The 22358-nt window shown below is 41.8% G+C and overlaps 1 protein-coding gene across 1 annotated transcript; it reads right to left on the bottom strand.

Annotated features, from left to right (window-relative positions):
• Positions 1-211: 211 nt before the first annotated feature.
• On the bottom strand, positions 212-13571 carry LOC133402812 (transcription factor 12-like). Its single transcript, XM_061676977.1, has 12 exons — positions 13396-13571; positions 10960-11059; positions 9488-9627; positions 9285-9408; positions 7888-7952; positions 7419-7515; positions 7228-7301; positions 5875-6051; positions 5145-5262; positions 4887-5034; positions 2196-2425; positions 212-2115 (listed from the first exon to the last, which is right to left on the bottom strand). Exons 1-12 carry the CDS (start codon positions 13462-13464, stop codon positions 1973-1975), a joined length of 1485 nt encoding a protein of 494 aa, XP_061532961.1. The 5' UTR covers positions 13465-13571; the 3' UTR covers positions 212-1972.
• Positions 13572-22358: the final 8787 nt, after the last annotated feature.

The raw sequence follows: 22358 nt of genomic DNA, 5'->3' as shown, positions 1-22358 counted from the left end.
TAGTAATCACAAGAGAATAAAGTCGTAATCCTTCAAGATAAAATTGCAATATTCAGATAGTTTTAACAAGTAATATTTTGACACGTGTATTTGAAAAACAAAACTTTATTCTCGTAATATTACACCTTTTATTCTAGAAAAGACTGATTCTCTGTAGACTATACCCCTGCCCCCAAAATACGCCCTTTGTTCTTAAAAAAAAAAGTCCTGCCATATTACACCCTTTGAAATAAATAAAACAAAAACAACATTACTCATGTAAGGATTTATCTGTGTTACATTAATTTACATTTAGCTTTTAAATGGCCCAAAGCTAAGGTAGGGAGGAGTATTTATGATGTTTGTTTTACTGGCCGCTGGAGCCCATATGTAGGTATACATTCTTTTGCAGACCCCCAAGCTATGGCTCACTGTCCCCCGGGGGTCCCGGACCCCAGTTTGAGGATCCCTTGTCGGAAAAATACATTGACACTTATGTTTTCCATATCAAGTTTCAGTATTTGAAGAGAGTTGCATACAGTACATCACTGTCTCACACGTCAAGTATACATTAGTATGTACAGTACATAAACCAGGCTTTGTTGTTAGTCTGCTTTAAATCATACAGGTCCTCTGAGTTGAGGTGTTCTCAATTGATGAATTGTCTTCATGAATCCCAAATCAAAGGTGAACTGAAGAACTCAAAAACATGTATTGCTATATGCAGACACGAGCCGTTAGGCTACTTTCAACTGTACACATACTGTACATGTTATGATAGCAGAACGTTTTATGACTATGTCAGATTTGTTCAGAGAAAAACAAAGAAACAGCATTTTGCCTTAGCATATTGCTCAAAACTCACATTGTGTCTGAAACATGCAAAGAAAATGTTTCCTTTGTAAAATCAGAGCGAGAAAAGCATTTACATACATTTGTATAAAAGATAAGTTACATAACTTAGAAAACAATTAAACATCCTAAACATGCAAAAAAAAAAAAACATTTGGGCTAGATCTGAAAATGCATGACATCTGTGACAAGTGTTTTGTTTTTTGTCCACCAGTGTTGTTTTTGTAACAGTGCTAAACATAATAATAAAAGAACAGCTTCAATAGATGCTAACTAAAACATTCTTGGAGATCTGTTCATTCACAGAATGGTCCAACTCCTGAAACACACACACACAGTCGCACACAGTCGCACACAGACACACACACACACACACACACACAGCACCTTGCACACTCACGATACCACTCAACTAATACAGCTGCTGTCTGAGCACACGTGGAAATGTCATGTCCGCGACTGCGAGAGATAGCGATGCACTGTTAAATTGTCTGCCAAACTTGCAGAAGACGCCACTCCACAACCGTGTTTCATCCAGCCAGGTACGATAATAAATATTTCAAAAGAAGTGTACAAAACATCTGCAAGTTACAATGCATTTGTCTGTTAGAAGTACTGTGTAGTTTTAGGCACAAAGTAAGAAGTGTGCTGGAGAAGCGAGGGAATGATTGTTCATCTGCGTCTACACTTCAGAGTCTCTGCTTCTAATTTTGCTCGAGACAGAGACACAGCGTTGACTTATTATATATTATAAAAAGGACTGTTGCAATTCTAACTGAACCAGGAAATGTATTGGTCGACTCAAGGCTCAAACAATGACTTTCGCTGTTTAGCTCCATGTAAAAGAACAGCAAGTTATACAAAAAGCACTGAAATATTGAACTTGAAAGTTTAGAAAAGGTCAAATGAAGTTGACCTATAAAATTTATAGTGCATTTTAGATGATCCTAAAATTTAATCCAAAGGCCCAATTATCCCACACTTTTTGTGAGGAGTGTACTGTATATTCTCCCACAGACAATTTAGTGCACCTCGAACACTGTGTCAACAACCAAATGTTAATAAAAATAGATGATCATGAAGGTCATTTTTGGAAGCATAAAGTCCACATTGATAATCGGGAGTTTGACGACTTGGAGCCTCAGAGATGGACCATTGGGTTTGCAGGGTCAGTCAGACCTGGATGAAATGCGACATGCATGGACTGTGCATCTGACATGACAGCAGACACCTTCTCTTCCTCTCTCCTCCTCAGACACGCCGCTTTCGGGTTGAGGTTCCTCTCTGAGAGACGAGCAGTGGTTTGGTTGAATATAAACATCGCTCTCAATGAGTGTTATTGATCATCTGCGTACGGCGCTCACCTCTGACTTGTTGTTCCAGGCTGAGGATGACGGCCACAGCCTGGTGCAGCACCAGCAACTTGGTCTGCGGCTTCTCGCTCTTCAGGTGCAGCTGACACATGTGGCCCAGCTCCTTGAAGGCCTCGTTGATGTCGCGCACACGCAGACGCTCCCGCGCGTTGTTGGCCATCCTCCTCTCGCGCTCACGCTCGGCCTTCTGCTCTGGACTCAGATCTTCATCCTCGTGGATACTTCGACATTGGACAAGATGGGAGAGGAAGGTGAATGTCAAGTTTATTGACGTCAAAGAGTCTAGGGAGGAGATGGGATTTAAAGTGGATTATACTGCCCTCTACTGGCCACTACATTGTGCACTTGCACCCAAAATCCTAACATTGTTCAATGAAATTGTATTCATTTATTTCTATTCCCAACAGTCCTCTGATTGGTGGGTCAGACAAGCCAAGTTTGACTAGCCAAACACATTTGTAGCGATCTGCACGCATTTATGCATTCAGTTAGCAGCATCTCCGGTGAGTAGTATGTATTTTATTTACGTCTTTTATGCTTTGCGCGTGTGTGTGTGTTCATAGATAACTACTAATTCTCAACTGCACCAGATGATGCACACAGCACAGTTGCGTGCTGTTTTTTGAATTTACATTTTCGCATAGTCTTGGTAGGTTCTATAATTGCGACGTGATCGTGGTGTTATGAAGTGAAGAAGTGCGTTAAGTCAGGTAAACCCCCGGTGAAGGCCCAGGTACCAAATGCGTGGCCCGCCACTGGTTGGGGTGCACCCTGGACTGGTCGCCAGTCAATCGCAGGGCACATATTGTATGGACAACTATCCCTAGAAGCCAGATAAAATCCATGCAAACACAGGGAGAATATGCACGTTCCACACAGGTAGGCCGGAGCTGAGATTCAAACCCTGAACCTCAGAATTGGGAGGCGGACATGGCGCCCCACTATTTTTTTGATTTCTCTCTTGATTTGCAAGACGTCTCGTCTCAATGATCTTTTTTCACAGCAGTCGTTTTGACATGGTAAAATAATGAAAAGCAGGACAGATCATGTACATTGATTAGCAGTGACATCAGTCAGAGTTTCTATTCCATTTAAAGGCCTACAACTTTACACGCTTCCAAAAATCGTAATTCTCTTGCTTTAGCCATCATTTTAGTTGTAGCCTCATTGGGATTTTGATAAGAGTTAGCGTTGTCATGCAAATAGGAACCTGTCCAAATGGTTTTGAAGTACAAATGCTGTACAAGTATTACTATATGTGACACATATAAATATTGTTTAAAGGAACATAAATGCTTGCCACTTGGCACAGCGTCTTGTCATTCTTCTGTTTCAGTGAATTATGAACAAAACAATGAGAAATAAATGTGTATGTTCAAAATAGCATTGTTAAACTGATCTTATAAGCTTTGATGTTCCCCCTCTTTGAATATGCTGCATGCTTTTGTACGAAAGAAAAGCTAATCATAGGAACGTCAGATACAAATACTGAAGCACTAAGAGTGACAGTGAGTAATGACATCGGCTGGACCACAACTATTCAGTTCGCTGTCACTGATGCGGCAATATTCTTTTTTATTTAGCTCATGGCTATGTTTTGTTTTGCTATGTATATGATGTGAATAATACATTTTTTCAGGTCTGACTCAAAGCATTGATTAGCAAGTGTCTTGAACTTAACTGTAATACATCTTTACACCTCATGAGGCAACGGTGTGCTACTCGGGTGAAAAAGCGAGTCGACAATTCCAATAGGTCGCTACGGTGCAGGGCGAGCTCTTCACCACTGCAAACTATAACCACAATAATAAACATTGTTAAATTAATTACATGTCTGACAGTTTAAATCAATCCTGTCTGTGATTTTTGTAAAGGTAGAAGTTGTGATATAGCTCTTGCAGGGGTTAGCTGTCAGGGTCAGCGCTGCCTTCTCTCAAGTTCTCTGCTGGCCCAAACACGATGAGAAGCACTGACCTACATTAACAAACCTAAATTCTAATATTTGTCTGTCCTCTTTATTTCGTATTGTTTCTCTTGGCTGCACTGCTTCCAGTATGTGTATGTTAGATTTCAGCCTCTGTCAATCTCTTCTGCCCAGGGCCTTCAAAATCAGTAGTGCTGGCCAATGTAACAAACACTGAAATGAATTTGCCGAGATCTGAAAATGAGATCGTTTTTTTTTTTTAACTAATCCGATTCAAATTTGACTCAGAGGTCCAGCTGGCTGGCCCACAATATCAGCAGCAATTCTTCCATCCTTTGATTGGTCGGTCAGACAAAGCCAAGTTGGACTAGCAAAACATGTCTGGAGCCCACATTCATACATTTTACAATCAGCATCTCTGGTAAGTATGCTAAATGATATTTAAGTGTTTTATATGTTTTTGTCAAATGATGTACACAACATGGCACAGTTGTGAGCTGTATATTGTGTTTTTGTATTGTATTCAAGCTTTCTCTGTTTGCGATGTGATGGTGGTGGTATTAAGAAGTCTATTAAGTCCCTACTGAAGGACGAGGTACCAAACGCATGGCCCACCTCAGAGCTCTTGTATTAGGTTGTTCACCCTGCACCTAATGAAGTGTCCGGTAAGTGTAGGCTCTTTTTTTTTTTAATCCTACATTGTTAAGCATGAAAGTAACTAGGCAATAAAGTTATAAACTAAAAGCATTAAGGTCTACCTGTCCCTCGTGCTGTTGTCTCCATGCGTCTTGAGTTCGCTCTCCTCATCTGACTTTTGACTGTCAAAGCTGGGACTGGTGTGCATCATGTCGTCCCTCTCGCTGCTTTCCATCTTCAGCTCCGCATTCCCCGGAATGCCCAAACTCCCTGGAAGGGAAGAGGGAATGTTAGCCACTGTGAAATCAGTTAGGCGGCTGATTGTTGCTCGAACAATAGAAAACAAAATTGTGCTAAGAAAAATCAGCAATGGGAGTCACCTCTGCATCCTCCCGTCATTGGCTCCACTGTGGTCACCTGTCTGGCGGCGTACAGGTGTCCATTTTGTGTGCGGCCCTGGAAGGCCGAGTGGTTGTTATTCATGGTGACAGTCCCCACCTTTGGGGCACACAAAGAAGCGGATGAGATAAGGCCGATATTTACAATATGTGTTCGGTCACTAGAGGACACGTGAGAATCCTAGAAATTATGATTGTAAACGATGGTACAGTACAGCGCTTTAAACTCCTATGGAAGCGACACAAAACCAACATCTGCTTCTTTGTATCCAACACCCTCCCGAGTGGATCACTTTCTGTACAGGCCCAATCTTAATCCTCCCCTTAAAACTGCTCTATACTTTCTATTACACCAGTAATTCGCTTCAGGAATGATTCACTCCTAATCGACACATCCAAAGTAGTAGAATGTAATACTGCTCTCCCGCAGGGGATTAGTATATACTTTCCCTCCCGCTAGCCCCAAATCCTCCCACTTGGCGAAACGGGAAAAACATGCCGTATCTTAGGCAAACCCCATCGCCCCACACATTCAGTACACTTCCTATACAAGGGTGACGTTTCTCCATTCTCACCCATTGTGTTCTGTTTCCTATTTTGCTGATAACAGCTCAGCGGAAAAGTCCAGAAACTGAACAGCGCACTCAAACGCACGACGGCATTTGCATCCACGCAGCTCCGTACTTAAATGCTTCTAAGTGCTAAGTCTAACCATAGTTGGGGTGTGGCAGGTGAGCGGCAGCGTGCCGGCGGGGTTTGGTCGGCCATGGAGATTCTGGTTCAGCAGGCCGTGGATTTCAGCGGCCAGGCCGGGTATGGGACCGACGGCATGGTTCCTTAAAACGTGGATCACATCGTCCAATCTGTCCAGTCTGTCTTCTATCTGAGACTGAAAGGGGAACAATATTTGTTACATCATGTTTTAACTGACCCCAATAACGGCGCAATATGTCGTATAAAATTATCTATCTATCTATCTATCTATCTATCTATCTATCTATCTATCTATCTATCTATCTATCTATCTATCTATCTATCTATCTATCTATCTATCTATCTATCTATCTATCTATCTATCTATCTATCTATCTATCTATCTATCTATCTATCTATCTATCTATCTATCTATCTATCTATCTATCTATCTATCTATCTATCTATCTATCTATCTATCTATCTATCTATCTATCTATCTATCTATCTATCTATCTATCTATCTATCTATCTATCTATCTATCTATCTATCTATCTATCTAATCTATCTAGCACTGCAGCAGGGTAGCATAGCCCCAATTAGCTTACTCTCGCTTAGCTTAGTTTAGCATAGTATAAAAACGCTAACATAATTAAGAATAAATGTAACACAGTCCTTATCTTTTTGTACGATTTACTACATTCTCATATGTATAGATTACATTTACTATAGAGTAGAGGTACGTTTATTCTTGTTTAATCAATCCTAAAGCATAATAATAGACAAACTGCTACAGTAGCAATACTGACAGTTTATATGGAATAAAAATGCATTATCTTCGTAAAGGCAATAATGGACACTTTACATTATGTCCAGTGAGTGTCATACATAATAACAAAGAAGTGCAATGGTAAAAAAATAAAAAAAATAAAAAAAAAATACAAAATGTTATTTGTGGCCAGGGTATGAATAACCTGTAATTAAAATGTAACTGAACCTGAAGCAACCTCAGTTTCAAAAAGGTTGGTGAGTACGCCATCACTTCCTGTCATGTGACATTGCTTGTTGTTTATTTGGTTTTGTTTAATCATTAAACAATATTAAAGGAACAACAATCGGATAATAATCTGAAGAAAAGATTTTGAAAAAAAATGTAATTGCAAAATGAATTTTGTACGATTCATCGACAGAATACTCGATAGAAGAATCAACTCTAAAAATATTTTATATTGACAGCGCAATTTTATACCATTTTGGCATGTCCCACACACTGCTCCGCTTTTTAATTTTGTTTTATTTTTGAATGTAATCAGGGGAAGTCTCAAAGGCACCTTATGGTGATATTGACTCAACAAAATAATCCGGTCTTACCATGGATATAAGTGAAGACTCATAATGTGGTGACACAGGTGTCTGTAGCGAGCCGCGGGGCCACATATTGGTTCCTGTTACGAGCAGAGCGCACAGAGATTAAACCACAATCACTTGAAAAGGAAAAATGGCAAGCTAAATAAACACGGTCTCACTAGGGGGGAGCCGATTTTAGCCACTCGACAATTTACCTGCGGGTTCGCTGGCGTTTGGCAGAGGGGACGGGGACCTCACAGGCGTGGACGAGCTGGAAGGGAAGCTGCTGCTGGTGCGATCGGGGGAATAAATCTGGCAGCAGACATGGAGGGAGAGAAGAAGAAGAGGAGGAGGAGAATGAGTGGGACGAGGGCATGGATCATTTTAAAAGCACTTGTCATTTCTGCACCGGGCCTTCCAGCTGTTGCCTTTAGAGGAGGCTCATAACCCAAACTAACTCATCAATTGTGATCATATTACTAGTCAGCAGCTAATAAAAAGTGTGAGAGTAGTAGCCCTTTGCTGATACGCACTCGCCGGCTACTGCCAGGAAAGACGTACAATTTCCTCTTTGCATTGCACCCCTGGGGCCCTCGCTTTAGTTTTATAGTCTTGTTTTGAATGTTTGATTGTAACAGAGAACAAATGAATTGATGCAGTGTGACTGTGGCGCTGCATACTTACAGAAGCCAAGGCTTTGCCCAACGTATCGCCAGTCTGTGACCCTCCTGACACATTTGTGTGGTTCCCTGAGAATAACAAACATCAAAATGTGTTCAAATGGGTGTGTGTATCGTAAACAGATACATCCATCCATCCATCCATCCATCCATTTTCTGAGCCCCTTCTCCTCACCAGGGTCGCGGGCGTGCCGGAGCCTATCCCAGCTGTCATCGGGCAGGAGGCGGGGTACACCCTGAACTGGTTGCCAGCCAATCGCAGAGCACATAGAAACAAACAACCATTCAGACTCACAGTCACGCCTACGGGCAATTTAGAGTCTCCAATGAATGCATGTTTTTGGGATGTGGGAGGAAACCGGAGCGCCCGGAGAAAACCCACGCAGGCACGGGGAGAACATGCAAACTCCACACAGGCGGGGCCGGGGATTGAACCCGGGTCCTCAGAACTGTGTGGATGACGCTCTAACCAGTCGTCCACCGTGCCGCCGTAAACAGATACATTCAGATTTTTAAAAAAAATTAAAAAAAAAAAAAATACAGATAGAGATACAAATTTATTTTTTCATTTCGCAGAATTTGAATTTCACCGTGCTCCAGAATCCCATCCAAGTCCCATCCACCTAAATCCTAATGTTTTACATGCTTCTATCTAACATGGTGAGAGTAATAAAGTGGACTAAAATATGCTCCATAACCTTTTCACTTTTATTAGGGGGACTTACATCATTTCAATTGACACCTCCCGCCTCAGGATCTAAAATATTACTCCAATAATCTTGTGCCATTCTCTACGCAACACACGTTTTGAGTTAGTTTCTTGTTGTTTATGTATAAATGACAAGATCTTATGTTGCAGCAGGAGTTCACTGGCTGCTAGCAGGACATACAGTATATCGCAATCTTTTGTGTTTGTGTCTGGCTTCACAATTGCTAACTACTGACTCGTTCTTGTCAGAACACTGATTGCAGAATCGTCCATCGGAGACATTAAGATTTAAAACAGGATTAGGCAGTCAGTGCTCTTCCATTCAGTTGTGAAAATGTATCAAATACAATAAAAATGAATTCCTTTGTAATTTAACAGGTTCTTGCTCGGCATCTGTGCCTCAACCTGCTGAAAGCTTCACTTAAATTGGGTGTGCTTTTTTTGTGTGTAATCTTGCAAGCTAACAAACTCCAATTATTCACTCGGTGGTCAGACAAACAACTTCAGTACAAATATGGAAGAGTTCAAATGCAAAAGCCGCCAAGTGCCATTTGGACAATTAAAATAGAGCCATGCCGACTAGCAGACTACCTGTCACGGCATTGTTCGATGTAGCTTTTGCCTTTAAACTCTTCGATTTGGCGTTCGATTTTTGCGCAGCCTTGGAGGAGCATCTTGGCCTCTTGCCTCACCTGCGGAATTGTCTGTTGCGTTTATCGACGGGACGTGTGACGGTGCGTTGTTGCGGTGAAAAGTCGACATGGGAGGGAGAGCCCTGTTGGTGTCTGCAGCCATCGCCGAATGTGGAGAATAGTCCTAAACAAAAAGACAAAACACACAAGTGAAGTGTCGGGGTATAAAACACAATATGTTACATCCTGGATTTAAATCTCACCAGGTGGCCGTGCGGCTGCAGACTGCTGTAGTTCGCCGGCTGCGTTTGGTGGCTGCTGGTTGCTCCCAGTGCACCTTCATAGCCATTCTGGTTCAGCCCGTTTACTGCATTCCAGATGTCGGGCAAATTGCTTGCGCCCTCTAAAATGGATGACGATATGTTACATGTAGCATTGAAGCAGTATCTCAAGCAGACATGAAACTCGAGAGCAGCCTGCACGGGTGTCAAATGAATTCAGCGTTATTTACCACTTTCACAGTCTCTTTGTATATCAAACTTAATCAACTTTCTAATCAACTGCACGGGCTGAATGACATCCATGAAAATGTCCAGATGATTTGAAAAAAAAACTGGATTGCATTCACTTTAAAAAAAAAAAAAAGCTATTTGAATGCAGAATTTTTTTTCTTTGAATTAAAATTACTAGTTAGTTACTCAGTACAGATTTTTTAAGTCATTCAGTGCCAGCCCTCCCCGTTAACATGGATATTTGACTTCTAAAGCAGTCAATGGCAGTGAATGTGTTTTTAATGGTAAAATGCAGTGTTTTCATTAGTCTGTCAACCTGTGTTGTAAGAGGAATTACAACGGGGGCGGGGGGGGGGGGGGGTGTCACTAATTAAATATTCTAAACTGTGCATAATGTGACAGTGGTTTAAATATTGTTTTTTAATCCAGTACAGTACATTTGTTAAGTTCATTTCAGTTATATTTCACTTTTAAGTATGATACATTTGTATTTAATCTTTAATTTAGTTATAATTGTTATTTAACTGTGATGTGCAATATATTTTGATTTAGTCATTAGTACATATGTCCGTTTTTCTATATTTAAGCACAGTGTTAATGTTCAAACTCTTCATAATGTTACAGTGCCTGACAATAATATCAAATATAATGTTGAGGAATAAAAAGTAGCCAAGTATTTGTTGAAGTGGTACTTGGTGTAAAACGTTTGCCAGTCACAGATTTCATCAAATCCGATATTATTATTTTATGTGCAAAGTCTGTCCTTACGTTAATAATTAACAATGGTCAGTTCTACCGATATCTGTAAAATGCAACGACCAGGGGACATTCATATCAGGTTCACAATTGTTAAACCGATTGAAACTAGTAAGTGGAGCCGTAAAATAGAGCCATGCCGACTAGCAGACTACCTGTCACGGCCTTATGGTATCGAACTTCATTTTCGCACAATGTATCAAAGCACATTATAAATAATAAATACATAGAAATGATAAACAATACATAGGTACAGTAAGATAAGCGTTTTACTGAAATAATAAACACCCTCCATTAAGCCAGTGTTGACATTTTTGAGCGACTTAGAAGCATGGGGATCTGAATTTATTTGGGTTCTATTTCTATTTTTTATGGATTTATTCATTTTTAAGTACGTGGCCATCTCAAAACAGCAGTGTTCTTTTTATGGCTTAGAATAGATCTACAGTCCTTCTCATTTTGCTTACCAAAAAAAGTGCTGGCAAACACATTGCTGGAGGCCTTGCTGGACGGATCTAAAGATGAGTTCTGGCTGATGTCGTCATTACCGGGAGACTGCCCATAAATCTAAATAAGAAGAACAGTGTGTTCAAATTGGGCAATGTAAACCTGGTCACACAAACTGACACGCAGTTTACGGCGAACGGAAGTAACAGCATATTCAAAACAAAGCAGAGAGCTGATGCACACTTAGAGCTATTGCGATAATCCATAAACTGCAGATCCGTGCACCTCCTCATCCGGATTTAGGAACCATTCAGCATGAGAAATCCCTGCCCTAATCGTGATGGGTTCTGATGGTTTCAGAGGGCTGAAATACAATTCCTTAATGAAATTGAGTTACAAGCCTCGACGAGGAAACCAAGTAAGAATCAGTCTGACCTCGTTGAACCTTTTTTTGTCTGAGGAGAAATTAATTGAAAAACAGAATTTGTCTAAGCTTCCACTTACGATACTACAGTTGTATTGCACAGGACTACACACACACAACACATGCGTCCTTACTGACACACACACACTGAGAGGTCTGGACTGCACCTGCACCTCCCTCCAGTTCTTTGATGTGGCCCGGGAAATGAAACTAAAACTCCCTGCACAGCATCAATGTCAGTTACCCGGACGACAAGTCCTGTAAAGCAGGCTTTTAAAGACTCTCTTGAGCATGCTTGGGCGACAACACACACATGCACGCGTATACACACAGAGCCGTGACCCTGGTTGGCATGAGTCCCATGATGATTGCGGGCCAGGCCAAACAGAGGAGCCCCTGCCGACACTGGGCCCGTCTGAGCCGCCATGGGCAGCATATGGCAAAGGATAAAGCCAATTGTCGTCCTTACCATCAGCATAGCAGGCGACCCGTTAATAATGGTCACACCCCCGCCCCAGCACGCCTCCTCTGGCCCCCGCTGGAGAGGAGGGCCGTCACCATGGCATCCTCTTTTAGCGTAGCATTGATTTAGAAACCATCAATCATGGCATCACAAATGATAAGGGACTCTTTTTTTTTTTTTTCTGCAGCAATTAAAGGCCTTAAGTAGGAAAGGATTAGTAAGCAAGTATGTTTCTTTGTTATATGGTCAATTCATTTCATCCAACATACATTTTGCAAAAGTGAAATCAATCTTAGGTCTTCATAGTGCAAGGAAACATATCACTAGCCTAATAGCATAGTTGCTTAGATCATTTTTAGCTTACTGTAACAAGATCAATGAAAAACAACAATGTGCTATAGCTAAAATTTTTGTGTGTGTTTTTTTGTTTTTTTGTTTTTGTTTTCTTTGCACATCTGTGCAGGTTGTCAATCATCCAGGTCATGGTAATAATGCGCAAAGGTTGAATCAAGGCAACTGGACTCTTCTTGTTTGTTGAATTTGTTGTGTTTTTTTTTCTTATTTTCCCGAAACGCTCAAAAATGATTTGGGCACTTATACTATTAGGCTAATGACGTTTGAATGCCACACACCTCCCTGTGAGGCTGCGGAGTCATGTCAAAGGTGTCAGAGCAATGTTTTAAAAAGAAAATTTAAAAAAAAATAAACATTTTGGTTTTGAAACAATATGAAATAAGGATAAGCATAGCTGTTTTAATTTCTTAAGTTAAAAAATGATACATTTCAAGCAAAATGTTTAATTTCCAACAATTTTAATGACCATTGAGTCCTTAATAATATTTTAAACAACATGGAAACGATCAAACAAGCTAGTACTTTACTGCGAGGTTTCACTACGTTACCACATTATCATGTTCGATAAGAGTAATATCAACTTGCACTTCGCTTTGCTCCTCAAGCAGCCACATGCAACCAATTTTCTGCCTCTGTGATCCATGATGTCTGGATATGGTTAGTCTCAGTGAGATCAAAGCTGCCTTTGATAATGGCTGAAGCGGTGGAGGGACATCTTAAATCAAATAGAAATAGCGGGCAATCTGCTTCATGTCAAGATGCTCGCTGCTGCCAGGCTGCGGCAGCCATTCAAACACAAGTTTTGTCAAAGTGCAAAGGCCGCGAGTGTGCTGTGACAATGGAACTGTACAGTACTTGGGCTGTTGTGCTCAATTCCAGCTTCAGCAGTGCGGGTTGCGCACTTGAAGCTGAGATGCTCGTCGCTCAGAATAGAAATCAATCACATATCTAACCCGAAACAAGTTCGTTATCAAAGGGGGGAAAAAACAAACCAAAAAAAACCCAATTTCAAAACATACTGATGCTCCTATCACTTTTTTTTTTACAGATGAAATTGCATGACTTGTGAGCTGGTGCAGAACACATCGTTCGACCACCGTAACAAGCGAAGCTCTGCAAATATTCTGGGAATAGTGTACACAAAAGTGTGCATCAGCATCAGCATCAGCATCACACACAGTACTAACTTCCAAAGATGCACATAAATGTACTTACGGGCTTCATGTTGTAGCAATACATCAGTGACTTGCTGCCTGCGCCTGAGACAGGATGAGCACAGTACATAACTCTGCTGCTTTTCACAGTACAGTCCACACAGTGTCAGTTCCGCTTGTCAGACAGTCACTCGGTGCTCCTACTCATGCGTGTACAGTCCTCTTGCACTTCCCTCCTCTAATCCACCCCTGCTGGTCGTGCAGCTACCCACAGACAACGTATGCAAATAAGGGCTGGACCATTGCGGAGAGTATGCAGAGGGGTGGCCAAGAGAGGATGTTAGTACTTCAGTTGATGCATGGTCTGAAATATTATGAGCGTTCCCCCTTTTTGCCCACAGAGACGTCGATTGCAACTCCACACCTCAATTCGGTGCTTAAGTGTACATGTGTATAGTACATAGATTTACACAAAATTATGCTTGTTGTGATAATAATATGAATAAAATAATAAATGAGGATGGATGGATCATTTCATAATGAGGGAATTCCTACGGTGGCCTGGAAGTGCAAAACAATATAACAAATTAAATGTATGCGAGGTAGATCCCGTGCTCGGTACGTTCACAAATGAATGGAGCCGGCAGGTTCCTTGCAAATATCCACACTTTCCCTTTAATTCTCGCCAGCATCCTCTCTCGAGCAACCTGCTTCTTCCTTAACTCTTCATCTATCTTTTCAAGGTTTAAGAAATGTGATCAAGTACAACATATTGTACATACGGCCTCAAACGCCTATACAGGCTCGCTGTAAAGGGCAACCGTATATACAATCGCTACTTGGCGTGGACATCTCGCTACATCTGTGTAGCCTACCCTTCCCGCGATGCAGGAGCCAATCATGTTGAAGCGGGGCGGGTCTTGCCGAGAAAGGCCGTGGGATTTCCAAGAATGCCTGTGAAATGGGCTCCTCCCTTTTTGGGTTTCCGCAATTGTAATTTGTTTCGTCTTTTTGTAAAAGTGTTTCGTGCTTTGTTTTTGTGTTTCCTGAAATGTTAAAGTATTTTGTGTTTTGGTTTTGTGTTTTCTGAAATGTTCGTGTTTCGTGTTTTGTTTTGGTGTTTCCTGAAATGTTAAAGTATTTTGTGTTTTGGTTTTGTGTTTCCTGAAATGTTAAAGTATTTTGTGTTTTGTTTTTGTGTTTCCTGAAATGTTAAAGTGTTTGTTTTGGTTTTGTGTTTTCTGAAATGTTCAAGTGTTTCATGTTTTCTTTTGTGTTTTCTGAAATGTTAAAGTGTTTCGTGTTTTGTTTTTGTGTTTCCTGAAATGTTAAATTGTTTGTTTTGGTTTTGTGTTTTCTGAAATGTTCAAGTGTTTCATGTTTTGTTTTTGTGTTTTCTGAAATGTTAAGGTGTTTCACAATTTGTTATATTGTTTTGCACTTCCTGACCACCGTAAATTCCCCACCTACACATGATCAACGCTCTCACCTTGGTCTAAATATTACAATAATAACCCATTGTGAGTTACTTTGCAATTCCCACCCCTGCAAATCATCCATTGTTTGCTTAAAACCAAGCTTGAGAGAGCTGCCCTCAGAGCAGAGAGCAGCGATGACGACACAAAGATTAGCCCCTTTTAGACAGGTAAATTGGGGATAACACAGCCTTGTCTGACCCACATTTACAAATAGAATCAGGGTTGTAGGCACGTGTGTGGCGGTTGGATAAAGGTTGTTTTCTCTGTCTGAGTGAGCGGCAAAAGGGTGGTATATTAACACGCAGACCTCCGCAAGCAGGTTACCCGGAATTCTGATGCTCCGCTCTAATGGAAACTGACTCCTGACTCCTCTAATGCATGTATTCTGAAAAAGAATTTGCTTGGATGGTAGCATACATTGCTCGAACACATATATGTATGTATGTACCTTTCAGCATAAATGGTGCCTTCAGAGGTATGCAACTTACCCCTTGCAATGGGCACTAACACACCCCCAAACCATCACAAATGCTGCGTTTTAAACTTTGCTCTGACAGCAATCCAGATGGTCCTATTCCTCTTAGGCCTGGAGGACACGACGTCCATAATTTCCAAGAACAATTTGAAATGTGGATTCGTCAGACCACAGTGCACTTTTCCACTTTGCGTCAGTCCATCTCAGATGAGGCCCAGAGAAGCTGGCGGCGTTTCCAGGTGTTGTTGACATATGGCTTTCGCTTTGCATGGTAGAGTTTTAACTTGCATTTGTAGATGTAGCAATGAATTGTGTTAACTGACTATGGTTTTTCCGGAGTCTTCCGGAGCCCAGGTGGCAATATGCTTTACACAATGATGCCGGTTTTTAATGCAGTGCTGCCTGAGGGATCAAAGGTCACGAGCATTCATTGTTGGTTCTCATCCTTGCCACTTATGTGCAGTAATTTCTCCAGATTTTTGGACTCTTTTGATTATATTGCGGACCGTAGATGTCGAAATCCCTAAATTCCTTGAAATTGCATGTTTGAAACGTTCTTAAACTGTCGGACTATTTGCACACGCAGATGTTGACAAAGTGGTGAACCTTGCCCCATCCTTGTTTGTGAACAACTGAGCCTTTCGGGAATATTCTTTTGATATCTAATCATGACACTCGCCTGGTTCCAATTAACCTAATGTTTAAGCACCCTTCAAATTTTCCCAGTCTTTTGTTGCCGTTGTCCCAGTTTTTTTTTTGGAATGTGTTCCAGGCATCAAATTCAAAATGAGTGAATATTTGCAAAAAATACTAACATTCAGTTTGAACATTAAATATCTTGTATTGATGTTATTATATAGCTGATCTTTAGCTGATCCAACATACATTTATGACAAGTTAAGCATGATGAATTCAATTCGGCTTTTTGCAGCATCAACGGGGGCATAGTTTGATATTGTTTCTGATTCGTTTCTGCAGTTGACTATTTTTACATGTAGCCTACCACGATTACGAATGTTAAATTCTCACTTCAAGTATCATGCACCATGACTAAAAGCTTTATCATGATTCCATTTTGATTTAGGAACAGAATAATTCAATTTCAGTTGCATCCTACGAGACAAGTTTCGACCAGCGCCCCCGAATGAATCGCATTCTACCCTTTAAGGTTCCACGATAGTTTACGCCGAGGCCAAAATACGTCATTTTGAGGTTACAAACGGCACGCAATGAACTAGTTTTTTTTTTTCAAATGAAAGAGCACTTTGTTTGCCAGCACTGTTCACGAGAATCAAAGTGCATTACTCTCAGTCTCGCCAGGAGGTGTGCAGTGTCAACCGCGAATTCTAATCCTGACTCTTCACGCTAGTGTTAACTGGGTTAGCAGGTCAAGCGCTCCATTTTTGTTACTGTAGTTAATTGGATTTTGTTTTGTTGTTAATGACATAACGTTTAAGAATGTTGTCTCCAAAATAAAAGTTTTTCTTCCTCCTCAACGATCCGAGAACACGAGCAGCTACTGAATGACCTTTTCCACTGATAGAGATCACTTCTGCCATCTCAGATAGTCAACACACAAATGCACACAAACCCAAACCCTGCGGATAAATGAGCCAAGAGCAAATATATACAGTCCCCTAACCCTGAACTTTGCATCAATCTTAGCTAATTGCAGCCTTGTCAGGGGTACGATTATTCAAACAGGTAATGCAAATGTTAATGAGTTCAAATTTGCATATCTTTATTTTCCCATGGCTGAAATGTCATTGGTTACGACGCTCTACATTGAAGAATGTCACTCCTGATGGCCCCCTGATACGCCGCTGGCCATTAAGAGGCCGAAAAAATGAGCATCCGAGAGGACGGGCGAAGGAAAAAAAAAAAGTCAACAGTCAGTGTAATTGGATTCAAACTGTTTAAGGACAACACAAAGAAAAACACACTCTCACAATACCACCATCATGACAAACACAGATTGTTGAATTTTGGCAGGATATAGCAACTTCTGTAGCAATTTTATAAACACACAATTGCTTAAACAGCAAGGCTTAAAAAAGGAATCTTTGTTGATTGAAATTGTTCCTTTTTCTTGCGATATTGTGCATAATACTGTACAAGCGCAAGTGTGGTTTGCACGCTGCTCTTCATCATGCGCCTGATTTGACATGGCTTAAATAAGTATCTTCCTGCCAGTGACTGGCATTCGCACAAGAAGGGGTGAGCGGGACTGGGGAGCAGATGGTGACATTCCACATGACCAGACTGATCAATCAGCATGCTGGGACGCAGGTGCAGCGCAGGCGGGCAGCACCGCACCGTCTATTTCACCATCTACGAGGCACAAACACACGGGCACCAAACGTGGCACCCTCAGGGCCCTCGGGGATGATGACATCACAATTTCCCATCCGCCCTCCTGTGGCAAGCCAAGAATAATGATCCGGAGCGGCCTGGGCGAGCTCGCGTGCATGACGTCAACTGAAGGGACTCCCACATTTCTACCTGTGTTTATCTGGTAAACCTACGAGGTGTGTCAGAAATGTTCCAGGACTGGTACCGAGATACATTGCACTTTTCCCCTTCATTGTGGACCAGACAATCCACCAGCGCATCGACAAACAGATCCTCTGGCCTTTTCTTCATTCAGTATGTAAAAAGAGGCGAGAGGTCGGTGGTAGGACAACCCGTGGCTGCTTCACCATGACAAAACGGCTGCTCACAATGCCCTGAGCATCCGACGGTTCCTAGCCCAGACGAACATCACTGCGCTGTAGCAACCTCCCTACTCACCCGACCTGGCTCCATATGATTTTTTTTTTTAAATTTCGCCCTTCACAAAGATAAGGCTTCGTTTTAATTGTCACTGTCAGAGAGCTGTTAATTTGTCAGTGTCTTCATGATTGTGATACACGTTTCCAGCTGTGTGGTACTGAAATGCATAACGATGAGAGGTCTTTCTAATATTTTGCACTTCTGATTAAATAGAATAGGGCAAGCAAAATGCTACCATGCGGTGCTGTGCAGCTACAGAAATCCACAAAAAAAAAAAAAAAAAAAAACATCATACAAAATACAAAATGTTAATATAAAGCATTTCTGGTTAAACAATATTGCATTTTCCACATTTCCCAGATACCATGCAAATATGCCCCTTAGGGGCTGGTGGTAGCATAGGAATGAAGAACAGTACAGTAATACTATGATGGCACCATTGCATCGTTATTGCTCATCCATCCACGATCACGGCTTGGATTTTCTTTCCAGAAAATTCCTTTTTGGAGGGCGTTTGGATGGTTTGGTGGCTTCATGGATGGATGGACAAATGAGTGCTTCTCTTTTTTAGGTTAATATGACTGTAAACTCTCTTCAACACTCAAACAATTACACCAATACTCCTGTGACAGTCAATGTCAATTAAAAAAAAAAAAAAACGACTGTTATATTTGCAAAGAACTTTTATATTTGATCACATTAAATTGCGCAGGTGTGCCTAATGGTAGACGGTAAATGGGATCTCACTATCTCCTCATACACCTTCTGATGACGCAGCATCAGGCGCAACCGGGGGTTCCGTACCTTGCTCAAGGATACTTGGACATGGTCACACACGTCATGTCACTCGGAAAACGGTGTCGCCAAAGGCTCCGTGAGGGCCTGTTGTAGGTAAAGAACGTCAATGTTCGATACAGTACGCGCTGGCGTGACTCTGTGCCGAGGATCTGCGGTGTCTTCGGGATAAGACGTGAACGCGGTGAGCTGATCTCGCAGTCTGGCCTGAGTGCTTTAAAGAAGTGGGGGTTGTAAGAGGATCAGAGCAGCCGTGGAGCGCGCGTGCGAGCCAGTCTCATCCACCTCTGCGCCGCCGTGACCCTCAATGGCCCACATTCAGCGGCGCACCTATAACGGGAAGACGGGTGGCTTTAGGTCGCTGCCAGTCTATCGTGCGACCTGCTCGATGTGCAGTGAGCACGCCAGGGAAACTGTTATGTGCTCTCTCAAGACACATGCAGTGACATTTTTCTCAGATAGTGGCTGCTGTTCTCATCGAAGTCGCACTGCAACGGATTGAGTTTGGCTCGTATTTGAGTCATATGTTTTGCACGCAAATAAATAGAAGCCTCATTTTTGTCCCCTCAGCAATAACAACAGTTGGTTCCACATGCGGTTTGGCTTTTATTCTAATGACTATTTTTTTTATTAATGATATCGTCCTGTGTTCTAATAGATTTCTTAAAAACAACACGCACGGCTTACAGTTTACACAGCTTACACAGCGCCATGAGCCCCAAGATGGCTGTTCGATCACCTTGGGCCAAGCATTTTTTTTATGTTTTATTTTTTATTTTATGGCCCGTGGGCTGCGGCACGGTGTACGAGCGGTTGAAATCTGAGCTCCCAACTTCCTCCCACATTCCAAAAACACGCATCTTAGGTTTTATTGTCGACTCTAAATTGCCAGTGAATACGAGTGCGAACGGTTGTGTGTCCAGACGTGTACCGCGATGGGCAGGCAGGCAACCAGTTCACTGCGTACAGCTGGGATAGGCTCCAACTCAAATTCAGCCCTCATGAAGAAAATTGGGAAAATTGTAGAAAAAAAAGTAGAGAAAATGGATAGACAGAAGTTTTGTAGCGAAAAAAAAATAAAAAATAAAAAAATAACTGGAATATAGAAAACATGCCAGGCAGTGAAAGCACAGTACTATAGTTTTCCTGGTTTGTGGCTTGCTCACTACTTTGGCGGATCTTGCTCACATAAAATCCCAACTGCAATGAACGCGATTGCTGCCGATGTCTATCTAAGCTGTCTGAGGGCCGAACTGGCTGCACTCAAGAGATACGGCGAGACGTTGCTACGGTACCGTTTTAAAGATGGCGACCACGTTGGGAGAGGTGTTGCGTAAATCTTCACATTTGGAGGAAAGCGCAAGGGCAAGGACCGCTGAGATGCGACCTCCCGACCCAAATGAGAAGCGACAGGAGATTGACAGTAACATAAATCAGTCCAGAATAGCCGGCGACGCAAGGTCAAAAATAGAGTGAGAAAACAATGACTCAATGAAGAAGAGGAGGGGGAGGGGGAGGTGGGGGGGGGGGCACATTTTCTTGAGATTCAGAAGAAGTGTCATGGTTTCACACCTCCGGTGTCGCTAAGAAGTCGACAAGGTTGGACAAACGAGTGTGACACGTGAAAATCATACCGATCAAAGTCTGGCCATTGGACACGTAGGAGGAAATACTGTCACGGTCGCCACATGTCAAGGTTCTGCGTCCTCACTCTTTTTTTCCACGTTGGCCAAAGTGGGAGGTTCTGACTTTTTGGGGGGATGCACCCCAGAAACCCCTTGATTGGTTTACGACGCACCGAGAGCACGCACGCCTCTGTGACAATGGATCGCACACATGCACAGCACATTTTGGACGGCTCCGTGTGGGTGCCGCTGTGTACGTGCTGACAATGTTCGCTTTTGTTACGCGCAGACGTTTGCAGATCAGAGGAATGTCGGGATTCGTGAATTTTTTTTTTTTTTTTTTAAAAAGACCCTTTCTTTGCAAATGTGTGAACAGAAGGCAAAGGTCTATGAAGCCACAAGTTCCATAATAGCTGATTTCCTACTGGTGGGGGGGGGCCGCTGGTAAAGTTAGCTCACTATAGGACGACGAAGGCTACTTACACCGAATTCAAAAAGTCAAACTATTGTATTTCTTCCATCGGATCAGCACAGAAAAATGGAAATGTTGCAATTTAAAACAGTGGGAGAACAGTCTCTTGTTGTGATATTTCATTATGATTAATATAATAAGAGAGATGAAACATTTGGAACCAAAACAAAAACAAACCCCAAAAAAAGGCTTATTCTTGGGGTTAAAATTCTGAACATCTCACTCCAGTAAGAACCTCGAAACTAACATAAAAGTATATTTCTAATAACATGTTCATTATTGTGCTTGTAGTTTGCTTTCTGGATTAGACTGAGAGACCTGCTTCTCAAAATGTGCCCCCGCTCCCACACTGCTAACCAAGATGCTCGTCATATGCTCTACAACTGCAAATGAAAGGCCCAATTATTCGCATTTTGCTGAACATTATCATACAGTATCTGTTTCTGAACCCAAAATCCCTCCTGCTGTGTGACCCCGACGCAAGGTCAACATGTCATCATCATCGTCTGATCCCGGTCTCACTTTCGTTAAACACAAAGTGACACCAAGACAAACGTGACAGTAAACTAAAAAACAAGAATAATATTTTTTTTTAAACTCATGGACTACATGCAATATGTAGTAAGGGGAGAAAAGCATGAATAATATGTTATTTTGAAGTTGTAATTTACTGTTGCTTGCATGTCATCCCCATAACACTACCCGCGTCCATCAACAGATGGCACTATAAAATAAATCATGTACTGTATGTAGTAGGCCTTGTTTTTCTTGACCTACTGACTTCATTCTGAGCTTGTACTAAAATGTTCTCCCAATGATCATCTTTGGTCCGTATGATTAATTCATTACTTTCGTTCGGTTTCGTTTCTTACATATGCATTTAAAAAAGTGCGCACACACACACACACACACACACACACAAAAACATTATTAAAAAAGCAGCTTCACATTATGTGACTCATGACACCATATTCCAGTTTATCTCTTCTATGTTTAAACTGTGCCCCAGATTAGAGTGAGTGGAGGAAAACAGTTAAGAGTGATGACAAAAGAAAATTGTGAGACTGTCACAGTTGTTGTTGGCGTTTCGGGGTGGCTTTTGACCTCCAGATTGCACGGCCAGAAGTAAAAGTACACGGGAGGGCGAAGAATGCTCACCGGCTCATATGTGGAGGTGATTTCATATTTCATCCTGCCTGTCATTGTCACTCTCTGGTCAAAGCGCTCCCGCAACAGCGCCTCTATCGGTTGACAGCGACATTACAGTTAATAAACAAAGTCAGGTATCAAGACGAGGAAATGCCGAATTCCGGTTTGGATTTTCAAAATAGAATCATACACTATTGGAGTTCATGGAGTTGATTTGTTTTGGATACCAAAAAGAAGGGAGTTGCATTTATTGATTCA

The sequence above is a fragment of the Phycodurus eques genome, chromosome 5, assembly GCF_024500275.1.
Source record: "Phycodurus eques isolate BA_2022a chromosome 5, UOR_Pequ_1.1, whole genome shotgun sequence".
Lineage (NCBI taxonomy): Eukaryota > Metazoa > Chordata > Actinopteri > Syngnathiformes > Syngnathidae > Phycodurus > Phycodurus eques.
This window is presented reverse-complemented; position numbering and strand designations above follow the sequence as displayed.